At 40.9% G+C, this 20,169-nt stretch overlaps 1 protein-coding gene across 1 annotated transcript in view; it reads right to left on the reverse strand.

The window, feature by feature from the left end:
- The window catches only part of LOC311010071 (uncharacterized protein), a gene marked incomplete at both ends in the record, with an annotated part of 443,514 nt that extends 428,280 nt beyond the window's left edge, over nucleotides 1-15,234 (reverse strand). The window contains 2 exons of the mRNA XM_084004552.1: nucleotides 15,009-15,064; nucleotides 15,144-15,234. Coding sequence (XP_083860678.1) covers nucleotides 15,009-15,064; nucleotides 15,144-15,234 — 147 coding nt within the window. The remainder of the gene's footprint in view (nucleotides 1-15,008; nucleotides 15,065-15,143) is intronic.
- Between the last annotated feature and the right edge of the window lie 4,935 nt (nucleotides 15,235-20,169).

Genomic DNA, 20,169 nt, shown 5'->3' on the forward strand with positions numbered 1-20,169 from the left:
TGAGTACTTTAAATGTATATAGTGTAAATAGATTGATGAATGATTGCTTCAGAGCCTCTGCTGGGTTTGTATGATTACATGTACTGTCGTAAGTGTTTGTGTGCTTATTGTTGTTGATCTGTTACTACATTTGTTTTTTTTTACCTGAAGAAAATCTTGTCTTTTCCCTTATTTTCTTCTCAGAGTTCACCAGAATGCTTCATTTATGTGATAAAACCACAGAAAAATCTTCTTGGGGGGGGATGCCCCCAAACCCCCCTACTCAGGTTTATTTGGCAAATCTGTCACCTTTTTCAGCCCCTCTGAGTTTGCAGGTCTGGACAAAGAAAAGAGACATCCGAAGCTATTTCCCCACCCAGAGAGTAAGTAGTAGCGTAGCTGCTAGACAGTGGGGTTGCTGGGCAGTGTCCCGACCACAGCTCAGACCCAACTTCAGCCCTTGTGTGCATAAAAGCACCAGATGTGATCAATGATGCATGTGAATCAAAACCTTTAAAAAGTAGGATTAAAAATACATAAAAAGAAGCAACCAACTAGTTAGAATCTATAAGACAAGTCAATAAAAAGATAAAGGATAAATAAAGAATAGTAAAAGCAACAGGCGACATGCAGGTTAAAACCAATAAAAAGAAAGAACACAATAAAAGTAATAATCCAGACCTTCAACCAGACTCCTGGGGCTCGGTCCAGAAAGCAGGTTTTCCTGAAACTCTGAGTTTGTAAACCCTGAGAAGATGGAAACTCTGAGTTTTCCGTTCCAGAAAGAGAGTGAACTCAACCTTTAGGTCAGTTACCATCAGTGTTGGGAGTAACGCGTTACAAAAGTAATGCATTACTGTAATGCATTAGGCTACGTTTTGCTGTAACGCGGTAATGTAGCCTAAGGCATTACAAAAAAAAAACTGGTAATATTTTACTCGGTACAAATCTCAGTAACGCGCGTTACAATGCATTTTAAACCCGAAATCAATTGACTCTACATTCGTGATCGCGAGATGGGCATACGCTCCACTTTTGGAAAAGTGTGAAAGCCGGTCCGTGTGACTCTACACTATGTTAATTAAGCGCTGTTAGCAGGCTCCATGAGCTGGACACCGACTCACGGAGCGGCTCCCGGTCGGTCAGAGCGCAGCCGACCCGGCACACCGAGGATCAACAGCTGGGCGGCGGGGAAGAGGCGGGGGCTCCGATTCTCCCCGTCGGTTTTGAACCGCTTTTATGTCCGCGTCATAACGCTTTTGGTGCATGTTTAAAACAGTAGGTTTATTTCAAAAAGCGAGCGTCAGACGCTGTCAGAGCGTTAATGAACAGTGTTTTAGAGCTCCCCTAAATGTCTCAGGTAGGCTTTCAGGTAACACACACAGCGCCTTCAAGGTCATTAAAAAAGACGAACGGCAAATCTGGAAATTAAAAATGGCCCTGTTATTTCATCCCCGAATCCCATTCATGAACAAAATATCTAATATCAGTTAACGAGTCGTTTCTCGTTTTCCGTTTTTTTATTTTGAAGCGAAAAACATCACATCCTGCTGTGTAATGAGCTGCATTGAACACAAGAAGATCTATTGAGAACAAAAAATCCATATTTCCTTTTATTTTGGCGAAAAGTAATGCAAAAGTAATGTAAAAGTAGTGTAATGCCTTACAATTCAAAGACAGTAATATTGTAATGTAACTAATTACTTTGAAATGACAGTAACAAGTAATAAATAATGCATTACGCTTTTGAAGTAACTTGCCCAACACTGGTTACCATAGTAACCAACTCTGTGAACCTAACCTGCTCGCTGGCAGGTTTGCTTCAACAAACCCTGAGTTTCTCCTACATGTCTGCCTTTTTCCGAAATCTGAACCAACTGAAAACAATGTCCGTCCTTTCCTCGTCAACCATCGATATGGAAATAAAAGTGATTCTAGCAGCTTTACGTCGGGAGAGGATTTTGATTACTTAGAAGGAAATTACCGTTTTTCCTACCGATCACATATCTAAACAATATTCTCCGACATTTTCAACATTTCATGTCGTGGACATAATCCAGATTCTTTGCAGAGCTCTAGATTTTTTGCGAACGGGAGTTTTCTGAAAAAGGACATTTCTTTGTTGAAATAGCCGCTTATATTTACTGTTTAATATGTGAAATATGATTAACATCCTATGCCTTAGTCTACGTATTTGAGCGATATCCTTATGCTTAACTTTCTATTTGTGCCTGGGGGGATTACACCGATATGAAAATGATTATTTGTTTGTTCATTTGTTCAACAGCTGTTATATGGTCCTACTTCCTGTTTGTAGTTCTCTACTGAAAGGAGTTTGGTAAGACTTTAGATGGAAATGAGGGACGAGAGATGAAAGGTCACATTTATCCTCCGTTCAACAAGATGGACCCTTAAAACAGGAAGTGATGTCACAGGTCTGACAGACAGACAGACAGACAGACAGACAGGTGTGTCCTGCCAGGTGAAGCTCAGCAGTCTATGGAGGGTCTGAAGCTTCCAGAAACCAGCCCACTTCTCTACATTCTAGGACGTCATTGTCCTGGAGAACTTTACAGTTCAGTCCAGTGGAAACCACTGACTGTCACTGGGACAGAGGAAGGAACATACTGGGAACACTGCTGTCATAGATGATGTCATAGATGATGTCACTGAGGGGCTTACCTGAGCAGGTGAGATTCAGGATGGAGGAAAAGGAATCTGATGTTGCACACTCCCTCAGAGTGGATCCAGAATGAACACAGTCAGACCAGATCCTCCACACAGGTCTGTCTGAGGACTCCTCTCTCCGTCCTACAGAAACAGCAGAGCCACAGTCCAGCTCTCTACAGGCAACAGCTGCTTCCTTCAGGGTCCAGCCATAGTCATACACTGGTCTCCAGTCTCCCTTATGTCTCACCTCCAGTGTTCCAGCACAGCGACTGGCTCCTCCCACCAACCTGACAGGCTCTGAACAGAAAGAAGAGAGTCGTCAGTCAAAGAGCAAAGTGAGTTTGATGAGAACAGAAATGAACCAGATCAAAGCTGCAGCTCCTCTTCTACCTGAGCAGGTGAGTCCAACAGCTTTGCCAGGTGAGCAGGTGTTTCTATCTGAGCCTGAGCTTCTACAGTCCAGGAGAGCAGACTCATGGCCTCCACACTGGAACTCTTTGGTCCACGTTGGAGCCCCCACGTCTCCATAGAGCGCCCCCTGGAGGACTGAAGGAGCCCCACAGCCAAGCTCCCTACAGACCACCTCTGCATCCTGCTGGTCAAAGTCAGCTTCACACACTGAGGACCACCACTGGTTGGACTGGTTGGACTTCACCTCCAGTCTGCCTGAGCACAGACTAGTCCCATTCAGCAGCCTGACAGAGTCTGGAGAGATGATAGAAGATCAAATAGAGAGAGAGAAAAGACACCAGACACCAGAGAAAAAGATGTCATGAAACTATTCAGTGATTCAAACTGGACTCAAAACAATTCCACCATCAGTTCATCATTTACAGTTTTTCTCAATTGCTTTGCCACAATTCTCAAAAGATAATGAATATTTTCTAAACAACATGTGTAAACCTCCAAACCACTGGCCACTGCTTCACAACAGATTATTATTTCTCATTCTTTTAGAGAAATTGCAAATGTTTTAGCACATATATGCAAATGAGTACAATTATCTACAATTAATGATTGAACATATCTTGCTGATCAAAACTGATTATGTTGCTTCTCAGTTGAACAGTTGTTCTCTTCAAAACATGTATGAATTATTTCATGGTTTACAGTCGTTTTACATGAATACAAATACAGGAACAGTTTCCATGGTAACGTGAGTGCAGTGTGTAATACTGTAAAAGAAACTTGTACTGATGAAATCAGCATGTGGATAGTATTCAGTTTAGTGTTCAGTTCACTGGACAAACAGAACATTCTAGTAGAGGAAACATTCACTGCGCAATAAGAGCAAGAATCCCAAATATCCGTTTTTTGATTCTCTTTAGAATATGGACTTTTCTGATGCATATCCTGAGTTTTGTTGATATGCACCATATCTGGTCAAATATTAACCCATTTTACATCATGAAGACAATATATATTGTACTAGGCTACGAACAATATTTTGATTTTGTCATGTATGTGTTCCGTAAATGTCCTCAGGGCGAAAATACCCAGAATCCCTAAATATCCGTTTTTGGATTCTGTCTAGAATACAGACTTTTCTGATGCATATCCTGAGTTTTGTTGATATGCACCATATCTGGTCAAATATGAACACAGTATGCAATATGAAGACAAAATATTGTATTGGGATACGAGCAGCATTTTACATTTTGTCATGTATGTGTATGTGTGTATATATGACATTAGATCATATCTGATCACAATATTTTTCTACAATACTGATTAAGTCTATGGCATTTCTGGATGTGTCATATATTGATTGCATATATCCCTCAAAGCCATATCTTGACCATTTCCAATGCATATTTAAGTTTTTGATGATATGAACGCTATCTATCGAATATGGATGACGTATACATCTTCTTGTCATATACAAAGTATGAATATGATGCAATGCAGAATATAGGAATATAATGACACCCTATTTTGAGTAGAATAATTGCAATATCTGTAGCATATATATCACCTTTTCTCATATAAAACATATTTATTACAGATTTTGCCGGTAGGCCTGTTTTAGGTGAGATATTTAACTGATATTGATAGGTCATGACAATGGACAGAATCTGATGATTTATACTGGGCAAAAAGGGCCAGAATCCCAGAATATCTCATTGGATATGTCACTGGATTTTCTGTACAATACAGAACATTTCTGATCCATATCCTGAGTTTATTGATATCTCATATTTGGTCAAATATGACCCCAGTATACATCATGGGGACATATCTTATATTATGATACCACAACATCTTATTTTTGTAGTGTGTGTGTGTGTGTTCCAAGTATCACCTCAAATCATATCTGGACATATCTGACTGATCACATTTTTTCTGGAATATGGATCAAATCTATGGCTTATCTGAATGTGTTATACAGTCTATATTAGTTGATATATCACTTAAAGTCATATCTTGACTCTGGAACCACTATAGAATAGAGATAATTTCCAATGCATATTTAAGGTTTTGTTGACATGAACCATATCTAATCAAATATGGATGAGGTATACATCTTCTTGTCAAATACAAAGTATGAATATGATGCAATATATAGCCCTAACCCTAACCCTAACCCTATATATATATTGAATATAGGAATATAATGACACCCTATTTTGAGTAGAATATCTGTAGCATATATCATCACCTTTTCTCATATTTATACACAGTCAGTGACCTCCTTATACATTTCTGGCATGCTAGAAAATTTCTCTTCATGACAGACAGCAGTCCTAAGTCACGATTCTGTACATACGACAAGTTTTCACTCAAAAAAATGCATTCTCCAGTCTCCACACTGTTCAACCAGGGCTAGTGAAAGCCAGCAGCTCAAAGTGACAATCAGAGGTTGTACCCAGTGGTCCCAAGAAAAAGAAAAAAGATTGGGTGGAGTGAGTGTCAGGGACCAATAGGAACAAATGTCAATTTAAGGTTTAGAATCAAGCAGTTATTTATGGATATTCTCAGTCATCCAGGTCATGGTAAATCTCAAATAGGCCTAAGCATAAAGTAAGGCAACTGGACTAACCCCATGTGAGTGTTGAGGTCACATGGGGTTAGTCCAGTTGCCTTACTTTATGAAATTATAGCAGCACAAATCTCAGCGGCATTGCAGGGTAATCGTAACCATGAGAAAGAATGTAGAATTAGTGTGAGTCTGAGACTGATGTAAGACGCCCAAAACGCCATTTGATGGACGGACACTAAGTTCGTCTCAGCTTTACCTGGGAACTCAAAGTTTCAGAATCTGTCGTCCGTTTGTCTGCGTCTTTGCTAGGCCTCAGGGCCGTCCAAAACGCCATTTAAGAAACATGGCGACCTTGTGAACTTTGACCTTGATTTTAAGGCACTTGTAGGGGGACTACAGACACCAAATTCGCCTCAGTGGTACCTAGTGAGTCAAAGTTTCAGAATCTGCATCATTGCTAGGCCTCAGGGCCGCCCAAAAAAACATGTTAAAAAACCTGCTGCCGACCTTGTGAACTTTGACCTTGAGATGTGAACAGAAGAAAGGTTGTCTGTGAAGCTTCAGCCCAGTAAAGTAGTTATTTGTTTCAGCATTTGCTTTTGGGTCCTGGAGTCTCATTGTGTTGCTTCCCACCGAGCCTGGGTTTTAACAGGCCCAATACTTCACTCATCAACTGGCCCATATCAAGCCAGTACCACCTGTACCACACCTGGGCCATGTTTGGTTCACATGCCTTATGCCAGCTGCCGACTGCATGCCAATCACTTAATGTCATTATTGACTCTGGACCCACTATAGAATTACAAAAAATCTCTGATGCAAATTCAGTGTTTTCTTGGCATAAACAATATCTAATCAAATGGATGAAGTATTCATCTCCTTGTCATATACTAAGTATAAATATGACATAATGCATTATAGAACATAATGACACCCTATTTTGAGTAAAAATGCAATGTAGTTGTAGCTCATATCATCACTGTTCCTCAATAAATGTACTTACAGATTTGTCATTTCAACTCAATGTTTTCTGAATGCTGATTCAATATCTGGCATATCTGCATGTGTCAAAAATGCAGTCAATATTTACTTCAAATTTATGTCAAATGGGTACCTGTGTCAGTATACACTAAGAAAATGTCAATTGATGGCCTGGATGGCTGGCATAGACGTAGGAGTCACGAGGTGTCAGCAGAAGTCAGTGATTCATGAGGAGTCATGAGGGAGTGGCTGGCTGTCAGATAGTAAAAAGGGAGTCTTTCATTTCGTTTACATTTTTATTTGAACTTTTAAAACAAAGTAATATTGAGATGCATTACAAAAACAACAAAAAAAGAACAGATACAAAAGTAATCAATACAAACATAAAACAATAAAACATTGTCGCAAAACAGAAGCCCCTACATTCTTTTCCTCCGTCGATCCATATCGTTTTCTTGGTTTGTCACAAGAAAGAGGGAAATGAGGGGTGCTAGAGAGAGCGTCCTATGGTGCCTGGTGTAGATGGGCGTGACTTTGGCTCCCCATAGGTGTAAATAATTTGAAATGGCAAAATATTTTGGCAACCTGGAAGACCCACAATGCATTCCTGATCTAACGGTCCAAAGTTTAATGTGATTGGATGTGCGGTCTACATGTGGCGGGCCGCCGCCACACCATGTCTGTGCGGCGGGCCGACGCGCCACGCCACGTCTGTGCGGCGGGCCGCCGCCACGCCACGCCTGTGCGGCGGGCAGCGGCGGGGACCTTCGCAGTGCCCCAGCACTGCCAGCGGCAGTGGCATCGCAGTGGCTGGGTGGTCATCGCGGTGTAAGGTGACGTGTAACAAATCACATTTTAAAATTTTAAATTCAATGTCTTAATTTCAGTGTTTCTTGAACTGCCAGAAAGAGTGTGTTGTGTGGAGATTGAAAGTCCTTTGTGTCTCCAGGGAAACACTGGGCAAATATGAATATCATCACATTATTGGTTAAGGAATGTGACAAAAAAACTATATATATATCTTTATCCACCAATGCCAACATACCAATGGGGGTGTATTTTTATTATGGAAAACCAACAGTAAGCTACACACTTGACATGAACAGTTGTCCATTACTTGTGTACCTTCATTATGAAGCAATGTATCATTTTGTCTTGTGACTTGTTTGACCATCTGTGTTTGCCCCAGCCTACATCAGAGTGGAATGTTGAACTATTTTTCCCCCTCACATTTTTAGCGCAATCGTACAACTGCAGAAGAGTGTGGACACCCTCTCTGATGACATAAATGAAAAGTTTGATGACGTGATGGAAAGGCTGGAAGGAATCGAGCCTAATCCTACCTCCTCTACCACCACCACAAAGATCCCACCAGAGTTGACGGTATGTACTTTTCTGTCATCCAACATTTTTTAGGCCAACGACCCTTTATCTGAGAGAAAAGAAGTAGGGACCCCCCACTACATATTGTATGAAATTGTGTTGCAGATTATACTTCCATAGATTTCACCGATGGAGACCGGCCAATAATTTGCTCATTTATAAAGTTACTCTCAAGACCTTTTAATACCAGATACCCTGTACACTACTGATTTCCGTCAGTATGTGGGACTGTAGATTGTCGTGGAAGTTCAGGTATACGACTGCACACGGCAATTTACGGGCAACACTGAAAACTGCTGGAAATTGACATAGGCCTTGCTTGGCAGTTGTCCCCCCCATGACCCCCCTCCCCCTAATTCTAGGAGAGGCTTTAACATGTAAATGAAAATGCTGTGAGCTATACAAATGCAAATCAGGGTAGCAGGGGGAGTTTTACCCCAGGTAACATTTTTCTAAAAGTTATTAACTTAATTTGAAGAAAATCTCTGGTATAAATAGATCAGGCTCAGTATAGCCTAATTATAGACTCTTAGCTTGAATTGATTTATTTAATGAGTACGTATGCTAGATTAATAACTGTGTATGTCATTAGCAATGGCCAATGTTATGCAAAAAAGATACACAAAATTATCTTTATTTTTATAGAATGTCTTTAAAGTAAATTGTCATCTTCACTGTCATCTGGGAACCCCCCCAAAATTATGTGGAGGGGTCCCAACCCACAGGTTTAGAACCACAGGTGTACAGTATGTCCAATAATCCATATACTATGGCTAGCTTGTATGTCCAAGCATGTATTTATTGTCTCTCCTCTCCATTGCACACATTTGGACACCACTGTATTTATATCCCTACAGGCCTTGGTCCGTCATACATATAGAAGCCTCACAGATCTGCAATAGAGGACAAGTATGTTTTTTTGTCTCTTTCCCTCTGAATTGCCACTGTTGATGAAAATTACAAAACACAGTTAGTTAGTTTTTATTTGTAACATGTTATCCCCCCCCCCCACACACACACAGATTCCGTTCTGATCACAATGAAAAAGTGACCCGGGCTGTGATGGGAGCCATTAAAGATGCTGAGCCACACTGGGGCACAAGCCAAGTTAGAAGTAAGTCTGATCACGTTAATCTGAGGACCTAATTGGTAATTGTCTGCTAATGTCTTTGAGTGATCACTATCCTTTTGAGATGCCTTAAAATAATACATTTAGAGTTCATGACATGGTATTTGTGTTGTAATTTTTCATTCACTAGGAGCCTGCAACAGGGCTTTTGAGTCCTACAAGGCGAGTAAAGGCAGGAACACACCGGCCCAACTGTTGGACGTCTGAAGCGTTTGGAGAGGCTCGGACGAGGTCGGGAACACGTATGTTTGGTGTGTACAGCCGCGTCGGAAGCTTTCGGAGCCGCGCGGACGTTGTCTGATCAGACTGAGCATACGAAGTCTGAGGAGGTGAGCTGTTGGACGTCTGAGCCATTGGATACTCTGATTGGCGGTGTGCTAGCGAATCAGAGTATCCAATGGCGGTGTGTGGGCGGGGAGGAAGTGACGATGGTTTCTCCGTATTACTCGTTCCCTACTGAGACGACGTCTTCGTAAAATAATGAGCCCGAGAGCACACAACGCGAGTGTCACCCTAGCCAGAGTCATCTTTCCAGAAATGCCAAGTATTTAGTCCTCAAAGGTCTTCTCGAGTCGAACGAATACTGAACCAAGACTGTGTGTGCATTGTTTTTATCTGCACTCCGTTCCGTCATTTCCTGTTTTCCTGATTTGGAGTACTGGCACGAGACTAGCGCCACCCGCTGTTAAGGAGGCTTATTGCATCTCGCGCAAGCGCAGAACGTACACGCTGCTGTGGTGTCGGAAGCACGTCGAAGCGGTGTGTACAACGCAACTTTTCTGCCGAACGGGTCAGACGAGAGGCAACAGAGTGGGCGGAGAGTGGTCGGATAAGGCAGTTGGACGTCTGGGCGGTGTGTGGGGGCCTTAAGAAGCAGGACCTGGAGGGGACCAAGGATGATATAAAGAGGAGGAAGACTCTTACCAGCAGGAGAGATCGAGTGAGTTATTGCCCTGCTCCATACTGTTGCATTTATTGATCGTGGTAATTATCAATTACCTTTTTTTATGTAAGGGATATAAGAGGTGGTCACTACTGAAAAATGTGCTGCAAGGCAGAGCATATATAGCTCTGTGGTCCAGAGCTTAGTAGTAAGCGATATGGTTTCACTTCTCACCAAAACTATGGCATGGTTTATGATCTTAAGCCTATTCTACAGATCTGGTAAATAGCATTTTTTATTGTCAGTCCAGATAGGTGTCACACTTGTGAATCAAAGATTCTCTGTCTGGAAATATTTTACTTCATGTCCCAAAAGGTGGAGTTCTGAGAGGATTCCCACTATAGACCAAAGGCTTTCAGCATCAGAAAACTGCCTCTGTTTCAGTGATTATAAAAATCATTAAGTGTAGTTGTCATACACCCAGTGGTTTCAAGGGAGGTCCCAAATGATTTTGAAGGGTCCTTTAGTCGTGCAACATTGTTTTTTCACTTGACTGTAAAAAAAAAAAAAGTGTATACAGGCTATTTCTAAAGTGACAATTTAACAAATTTTAAGACATTTTAATTGCCTGCGACAAGCTGTTGAGCTGAGTTTAATGCATCAGTAAACCAATTGAAACAACAATTAATAACAGCAATGGATTTGTTTCTGTTATCATTTACTGTCATACTTTTATGACCCATAATTGTTTTGTTACATGGGGCCCTAGTTTCGTAGACCAGGCGCAGTCAGCTCTCAGTGCACCTGCGCCACGCCGACGGGGTGTGTCCGCCTGGACTTTGCAAGTTTCGTGCACCGCGCAGGCTCGCGCAGGCACACCTCCCGTCTCGCCCACCCGCGCAAGTGGGAAAGAGGGAGGAGAAGAAGGCGTGAGTGGGAGACGAGGAGGAGACGAGGCGTGGACTGGGATTAATACAGCCGATTCAGATCTTCACCAATCAAATGAGCTCCTCTCCTCTCCTTTAATGCGTTAGGGGAGGTTCAGTGCAAGTTCTGTCACTTGACAACCCAATGACAGAAGCAGAGCCGCCGCTCCCACCACGCGCATCACCCGCTGTGCGCGCGTATCATAATAATAACAATGCCGACATTATAAAAAACAGAGGGGTATTCCATCAAACTCGCTAAGTGCAAAGCCGGGCTAATTTCGATAAGCCTCGCTACCTTTAGCGAGAGTTGCGTTCCACCAACGTGACTTGAGGCACTCTCCGCTAAGTAACCATGGGAATTTATCCGACCAAACTAGCCTGCTCCGGGGCAGGCTAACCATCAGGCTTACTTTAGCGGGGGTTTCAGAGAAGTCTGTCTGTCGGAAACAACTGTACCAGCAGAAGGTTCCGCCAAGCCTAGTCCTCGTGATTTCGTCACGTGAAAGACCAAAAATTACCAAAATTACATATATGAAGTACAAACAGACTATATTTTCATCAAGGGTCTAAAAATACATGCTTGCAATTAAAAAAATATGAATAAATCGTTTATTTTGTTTAAGACCGACTGGCCATATTATTACCTAAAACCCCCAGTTGGGTGAGTGGTGATGCACCTGCCCTTGGACGTGAGCATCGAAGGTTCACATCCCGGCGAGGACATCTCATGTGTGTTTTTTGTTGTTGGTTTTTTTGCCTGTATAATTGTCTTTAGATCAGAGAATTAGACCAACATTTTACCTTAACTATGATAAATATGTCACACAATTTCCCCAGACCCAAATATAACTTGCAAAAACATGATAGGCATGAAGATGTTATTATTAATAGCATGTTATAGATCCCAATGACAAAGGCATTGCTGCATGCAATTTTCAGCCACATAAATTCCTTTCAGGTGAGTTCATTAATAAGTTCATTGAATGTGTTCATTGAATTGTTGAGATAAATAAGTTGGTCAATGAATTTACTAGGCCTATCTAAAAAAAAAAGAGAGAAAGAGAGAGAGAGAGAGAGAGAGAGTTCCGGCCAAAGAAAGAAGTTCCACAAACTTCCATAGTCGGGAATTGAACCCTGGCCGTCCGCGTGCAAAGCCAGCGCGTTACCTCTACACTATCTTCACGTTGGAGAATTCATAGTCAGTGTTATATTAGAACATGTTACTCTTAACGGTACTTCCGTATTTAATCGCTCGGCAATTCTTGCCCAAGCAGCCTCGCTATTTTTATTTATCACTACAGTATTCCCTTTTTTGGTGGGTTTGTACTCCTCATACAGTTCCATCAATATTTTTTGCTCTGGTCTTTTCTGCCATTTTCTCGATGATTCGACATTCACGATTCTGGGCTGGCTTCATATCCCGTGAACGTGCGTAACACAAGACAACTTTAACCTGGCTTGAATAAGCATCAACAAGGCGCGGCTGAAATGCGTTAATGGAATGGGTTTAGCCGCAAGTGGAAGTTGGCGTTAGTTCTAACCAGGCTTAACCAGGTAAGCGCCGCTTTAATTAGCGAGTTTGGTGGAATACCCCTCAGGTTTTTAATCCCGTTAATGTGATGTAAACAAACTGCCCGCATACAGGACGCTGTTTTCAGCAGGTTTTCATCTGTTTAAATATAATGTTGCGTCCCCATTTGGAAAACATGCAACTGTGAACTGTCAACAACACGGCACTACTAACGATATTAATTGTTGCCGAAATAGCTCACAGATACGTTACTTATAGAGCGAAGAACGCAGCATTAGCGTCATTGTGGCTAGCGCTAGCTACGCTAACACACATCGAGTTACCGTCCAAAACGTTACACAGACATGTTAACTAACCATTCAGAAACGTCCTGCTGCGTCCGCGGCGTAGAACTTCTACAGGAGCTGGTCCTGGTTCTGGGTCGGAGTCCGGTTCGAAGCGGTACGGCTGCACCGCTGTTAGTTTGTAGCGTAGAACCATAACCATGCAACAAGCTGGACGCGGACAGCACGGGGCGGAGAGACACAACCACTTCCTCAGTAGGAGCGGGGTCAGGGGTCATCTCATTAGCGTAAGGCTACACCCCGACAGAATCACCCGTTTGAAAAAGTGGGGTAAAAAAGCTGAAAATGAGGAGTGTGATCCACTCAGAAATACATGTTCCGATTGTTTTTTCCAGTTGAGGAATTCAAAGACCAGGTTTGGAGACATCAATAACTTATATTAACTTGAGAAAAAATAGCATAATAGGGCCCCTTTAAGTGAAGGTAGTTGCCCACGTGTGTTTTACTTATCTTAATTAACTTGTGTGTACAACATGTTTTGTTGATCGCTTTAAAGGTCTAACCTCCTCTTCCCATCTGTCACACAGCTTTTCAAGAAACGGGTCAAAGTGGGACAGAGGATCCTGGGGGTATCTCTGTGGGGCCGATGCCATCTTTGTCAGTGATGAGGACAGTGACGAGGACAAAATGGTATACAAATTTGCCTCACCAAAGTGGCGAGCAGCACGGCTGTCCAAGATAATGGAAAACAGATCGAGATGTGTAAGACTTTTATCATTTCTGTGGTGTGTGTGGTTTTTTGTTCCTACCTCGTTCTAATTTTAGACCTGTTCCTACCTTGTTTTAGACATACTTTAGCATACTGTGTGTGTGTGTGTGTGTGTGTGTGTGTGTGTGTGTGTGTGTGTGTAAAATGTTTGCACTGTATATAGTACACTCATTGTACAAGAATAAAAAGTTATTTGCACTTAGTGATTTTTGTTTGTAATATTTATCTTTTATATTCTCTATCTTCAAAGTAGATCAGCCATTTTTGATGAGACAATTGGTGTAGAGGGGAAAAAGGAGCGAACCTAGTATAGAGTTAGGGACACTGCACTGAACTGGAATACTGAAATATACAGACTGCTGAAATAATTTGTAGGACTTACAATATGGTTGCAGAGGGTATCAATGCAGTATTCTGAATCAAAATACAAATGGTGTTAGGACTTGAAATATGGTTAAAAGTGGTATCAATGCAATATCGTGATGAAGACAGAACTAGTGTTTGGACTTGAAGTATGGGTAGTGGTAATATCTTGACACTGGATATGAGTAATGGATCATCTCAACATATGATAGCAGTCCATGTCTGATGAGATATTTTAGACGTCTTAGAGTTGCTGTCCGAATATGGCAGGTGGATCTTGTAGAGTATCCGGGAAGAAATGAACTCCGGGATATGGCAAGTTTAAAAGTGTTCCCATAGCCAGAGTTTGATATGCTCCGAACATGAAATCTACTTCAACTGCTGTTCGGAGAGTATCCCACATGGATATCACCATGTTTGATTCATATCTTGTAATATTCGGGCAGGGATTCTTGGGTTTTTTGCGCAGTGATTCAGGGTCAACTAAAGAAATAGGACAAACCTGAAATGTGGATATAAGGAACATTTCCAGGCTTCACTGCCGTCCTGAAAAACATCTCAACATTCTGACCACCATTGTTTCCATGAGGTCAAAGGAACTTTTCATTTGGAGGGCAGAGACTTTTTATATGAGACACTAACTTTGTTTTGAAGCACGACTTCAATGTTTTGAGTGAGTTCTGACCTTTTGCAGGTGAGTTATGGTGTTGTGTTGGAACATGGAAGCTATTTAGACAAATCAGGTTCTGAGAATATTAACAAAGTTTCAAGAGATGAGCCAAAGAAATTTAAATAAACTGTAACACCAGAACACGTTTAGAACACCACAGCCTGCAGCAGTGACACAGAGCAACATTACTGATGATGTCATAGATGATGTCACTGAGGGGCTTACCTGAGCAGGTGAGATTCAGGATGAAGGGAGAGGAGAATGATTCTGCACACTCCCTCAGAGTGGATCCAGAATGAACACAGTCAGACCAGATCAACCACACAGTTCTGTCTGAGGACTCCTCTCTCAGTCCTACAGAAACAGCAGAGCCACAGTCCAGCTCTCTACAGACATCAGCTGCTTCCTTCAGGGTCCAGTCATCACCAACCACTGGTCTCCAGTCTCCCTGTCTCACCTCCAGTGTTCCAGCACAGCGACTGGCTCCTCCCACAAACCTGACATCATCAGACTCTGAACAGAAAGAAGAGAGTCGTCAGTGAAAGAAGTGAAGATTCTGCTTTCTTTCTCTCTTGTTCATTTCTCTATTTACCTGTTGAGTTGTGATTTCCTTCAACCTGGAGTCCTGGAGAAACACAAACATATATATTGTTTTCATTCAATGAAATAAAATCAACAAACATGTTTTCAAATGATGTTGAAGAGAGCGAATATCTGGTCGATGTGACCACTGCTCTTTGAAAATCCTGTTTGTGTCCACTCCTGCATCCATCCTTCTGAGGACAAGCAGATGATGGAGGGAGACAGGAGAGAGACAGACAGCAGATGATGGAGGGAGACAGGAGAGAGACAGACAGGAGATGATGGAGGGAGACAGGAGAGACAGACAGCAGATGATGGAGGGAGACAAGAGAGAGACAGACAGCAGATGATGGAGGGAGACAGGAGAGAGACAGACAGCAGATGATGGAGGGAGACAGGAGAGACAGACAGCAGATGATGGAGGGAGACAGGAGAGAGACAGACAGCAGATGATGGAGGGAGACAGGAGAGAGACAGACAGCAGATGATGGAGAGAGACAGACATTGAAATATCCAAATCATATGTCATTACTAACCCTTTTCAATAATCAATCATTACTTTTGAAAATCTTCATGGAAAATTAGGTGAAAAGTGTGTTTTATGGTCACAAAGGTGACCGGTGGGATAATGTCTATGTTAGCATATTTCTCCTTCACAGTCTTATAAAATACTTCTAAAATGTAAAACTCTGTTTCTGACAGCATCTCCATCATCGCCACTAAAATACTTCATCACATGCTAGTGTGACTATTTTACATATCAAAAGTCCTCATACATCACCGATATGAATACAGAAAGCAAACTAAAACATCTCCTTTATTGTAACATTGTGACTTTTGGAAAATGTATAGAAACCTTCATGTTCTAACTTTGTTGTAACATTTTATCTTGTACTTTAGTTCAATATTACTTTAGTGCATTCATTGTAACATTGTAATATTTAATCTGTAGACCAGTCACATGATTCATTTACAATATAGGGGTTATTCAGGATAGAGGTATTCTGCATTCAAGAAGAGGAAAGCATCAAACTAAACTTTGATATATACATGTATATATTTATGTGTGTGTGTGTGTGTGTGTGTGTGTGTGTGTGTGTGTGTGTGTGTGTCTCCCAACATAGTCCATATCTGATCCATCACTATCACCATCACTGAGGACAGCATCTTTCTCATGTAACAAGTACATGTACATCTAGATACTGTACATTGTGTTATCCCACTGGTCACAACATGTTTCTTCATTCTGTGACTTCAGTGAACAGAGTTGAGTGATTGTAAATACATATATCAATACTAAACATCTTAAAGATTATGTGAACCAGAAATATTAGTCTTATCTTCATATTAACATACTTTACTAAGCTTTTTTTGTCGGAGCTTTCATGCAGCCATCCTCCTCTACAGGTGCAACCAGGAAGTAATCAGCTCTGGTCATGTGACATTTACACTAAACATGCAACACTGCACATATGTCATTGAGAGGTTTTATTACTTCAATACTTTCTGGAAATGGATCGATACAATATTCAGTAATGTTTTTAGGACCTGTTAACTGAAATTGTTTTCATGGTTACTATAGTGACCGATGGGATTAAATTTAAAGTGCACAGCTTAACCAATGTTAATGTTATTTAATTTACCTGACAATGTTCCTCTCTCAGCCTGAACCATCATAATATCAAATAAAAAGGATACAAATTATGATCTCTGGCTCCATTTTAATCAGGTAAGTTAGTTACGTCTTCTTTGTTCTTTAGGGTCAACAGCAGCTGGTTGCTAAGCAACGGGAGTGGCAAAGTGTGAGGGCGGGAACAGCAGGTGACTCAAACAGGAAGTCCTCTGTAGATCAGACCGTCTCGGCCTTCACGTTCTACGTCAGCTGTGTTCTCTGAAGGATGCAGCCGTTGAATTTAGACACAACTATTGTGTTTCCTGTGACCCCTCCACAATAAAAGTTTATGTAGTTGAGGTGTTTTAATGTGAAGCAGCAGCATTTAAATGCAGCTCTGACACAGAGTGAACAGGAAACAGTGAGGATGATCAATCAGATGGACTTACACACAGTAACACTGATCACATGCTGCATCGTTTGTCACAAGTCTGAATATATGGCGGACTAACAACACCAACCGCTGAACAGAGAGATGCTTACTGAATATACATACAGTGATTGTAGAAATAATACATGTAACCACTTCAAAACATTCATTTCACAAATACTTATTTACAACAATGATAACTGCAGCTTAGAAAAACATAAGTAGACACTGGCTGCAGCTCAACCCTCCCACAGTAGAAGAATGGACAGATATGATTAATGATAGATACTGAATGGGAAGAAAATCACCTTTTCAATTCATAAACAAATGGATAAATTCACAAAAATATGGTCAATATGGGTTTCCTTCATGAAAAGACACAGACGGATCTAAGGGAAGTAACGGATTAAATATGAAAGTGTCCTCAGCTAATTGAACGGTCATTTTAAAAGCTGATAGACAATCTCCCTACAAAGGTGTTTTCTCTTTTCATGTATTATTTTCCCACACACCCCTGCTCTATTTCACTTGTTCTAATGTTGGGAAAAACCTGATTCTTATCCCCTCCTCTCCAATGTTTTATTTTTATAGTTATATATAATTATACATGTACATGTGTACACAATCTGTGTCCATTTATAAAAATGAAAATATTATTGGTTTCACAGTCGTTGGTAAAAAGCATGTAATTTGAACTCCAGCTGTAATTCAGTCTGTCAGCCGCTAGAGGGAGCTATAGGGCCATCAATCCAACCGTCCGAATACAGGGAAGTAGTTGTGAAGAGAGGCACAAAGATGCTCCTGAAGTACAAAGCTGAAATCTAAAAACTGCAGTTTAAGAGCAGCAGAGAACTTTACAGAGGATAACATGTTTGAGAAATATAATTTAAAAATGTTATGGAATGTAAGGGCAGAGAATAAAATACAAAGACATATGTTTGCACTGAAATAATATATGACTCAGTAATGTTTGTTTCTGTGTGAAGTTCACAACATTTTTCTTATGAAAATATTAATGTTAAAAATGTTGGCCCACTAGGGAGCCTTGTCTGGGTCATATGTTCTTGAGAGCCAAATCATCTGTATTTTTTTTAAATTGGTATAATAAACTTTGATTGCTAGTATATATGTTGTTGTATTTATTAAATGAGGGAGCTATAGTAGGCCAATGAAGTGACAAGGTTATAATGGTGGAAGTGTATGGTGATATATCTGGCCCTCGGGTCGTGAGGTGAACATTTGTGTGTCCCTCCCTTTCATCAAAGCTGCCCTCCCTGTTCTGGATGAACTGCTTTTTACTTCCCTGTGATCAAAAGCAAGGAAAACATGATTGATGTATGAAATACTCTGAAAAAACAAACAAACAAGAAATAATAAATGACTGGAATAGAATGAAAACCTCTGATTGGATGAAAACCCCGTGGAGTGGAGCCTGGCGGTGTTGATGTATGTGAGCAGTTTACTTCCCTGTAGGGCTGTCAAAATTACTATCAAAGGACGTTCAAATATTCCCTTTAAAAAAACACATATATTCAAACATATTCATATTTCTGGTTGTGCATTAGGCACATCAATAAAAGGACAAATTAATACAATGAGACATAACTACTTGTATTGGTAATTTATTTAACTTTAAACATATTTAACATATTACCTACAAAAATAAGGAAATGAACTGATGGACAAGCAGACCTCTCTCTCCCCCTCCCTCCCTCTCTCCCTCCATCCCTCCACATATCGGTTTAAATGAACGACAACAATAAACAAATGTTGATCAAGAGTTTAGAGCAATTTAAGGTCGTGATTCTTGTCCTAAATATGTCAGGCTTCATTCAGTGGTTGAAACTAATATTATTAACATTAATTGAAGTTTTACAGTAAAGAACAGACATTCCCTGACCTCAGGCGCACGCCCACCCACAAAGCAGACAGTCAGACCACTGTTGTTTTTTTTACATATGATTCGAATATTTATATATAATATAATTTTCACATTCAAAATTCTGTTTTTAACAACTATTCGAATATATATTCAAATTTAACCCTACTTCCCTGTGATCAAAAGCAAGGAAAACATGATTGATGTATGTAATACATACTAAAACAGAAATAATAAATGACTGAAATGGAATAAAAACCTCTGATTGGATGAAAACCCCGTGGAGTGGAGCCTGGCGGTGTTGATGTATGTGAGCAGTTTGTTCTCATGTAAAGATCCAACACAAATAGTATCACATCATCTTTAAAGCAGAGTCCTACCTGAGATCCACAGCAACAGCACCAGCACCAACAGGGGGTCCATGATGTGCAGGTAGACCGTCTGTCTGCCCGCCTGTCTGTCTCTGCTCTGATAAAGACCTGTGCTGTCCTCAATGTAGATCTGTGTACATGAAGAGGTGGAGCTTTACTCTTTACTTAGAAACATTTCTCAGAACTGCATTTCTGGGAAACCAAAAAACTTTTATCAGACAAGAATCTGCCTACTGAGGACATTACATGACTGTTACTATGACAACCAGGAAACCACTTAGATGTTCCTGTGAGATTAATGCTGTCAGTGTCGTCTTATTATTTCCGCTCGATGTTTCAACACCAAGTCTTTCAGAGGAGACTGGATGACAGCTTATATTAACTGTTGATGGATCTATTGAATGTTTTAGTAATCAATCATTGAGTCTATAAAACACCAGTAAACGGTATAAAATGTGCAGCCCAGTCTGTCAGAATCCGAGGTGAAGTCTTTAAATGTCTTGTTTTGTCCGACCAACAGTCCAAAAGCCAAAGAGATTCAGTGGATGTGGATCTCTGCAGGAAGCTCCGAGCTGTCCATTCCTGTTGGATTCCTTCTAACTTCTGAATTCAAACATCGTCCCTCAAACTCGTAGCAGGAAAATGATGATGAGAAACGGTGCAGGATGATATTTGAGTGTTTCAGTGTGTCGTCTCCTTGTTGACTGCAGTCTGTGTGTAACTGCTGCTGTAACTGACTGTGTC

This window comes from Eutrigla gurnardus, assembly GCF_963514095.1.
Source record: "Eutrigla gurnardus genome assembly, chromosome: 24".
NCBI lineage: Eukaryota > Metazoa > Chordata > Actinopteri > Perciformes > Triglidae > Eutrigla > Eutrigla gurnardus.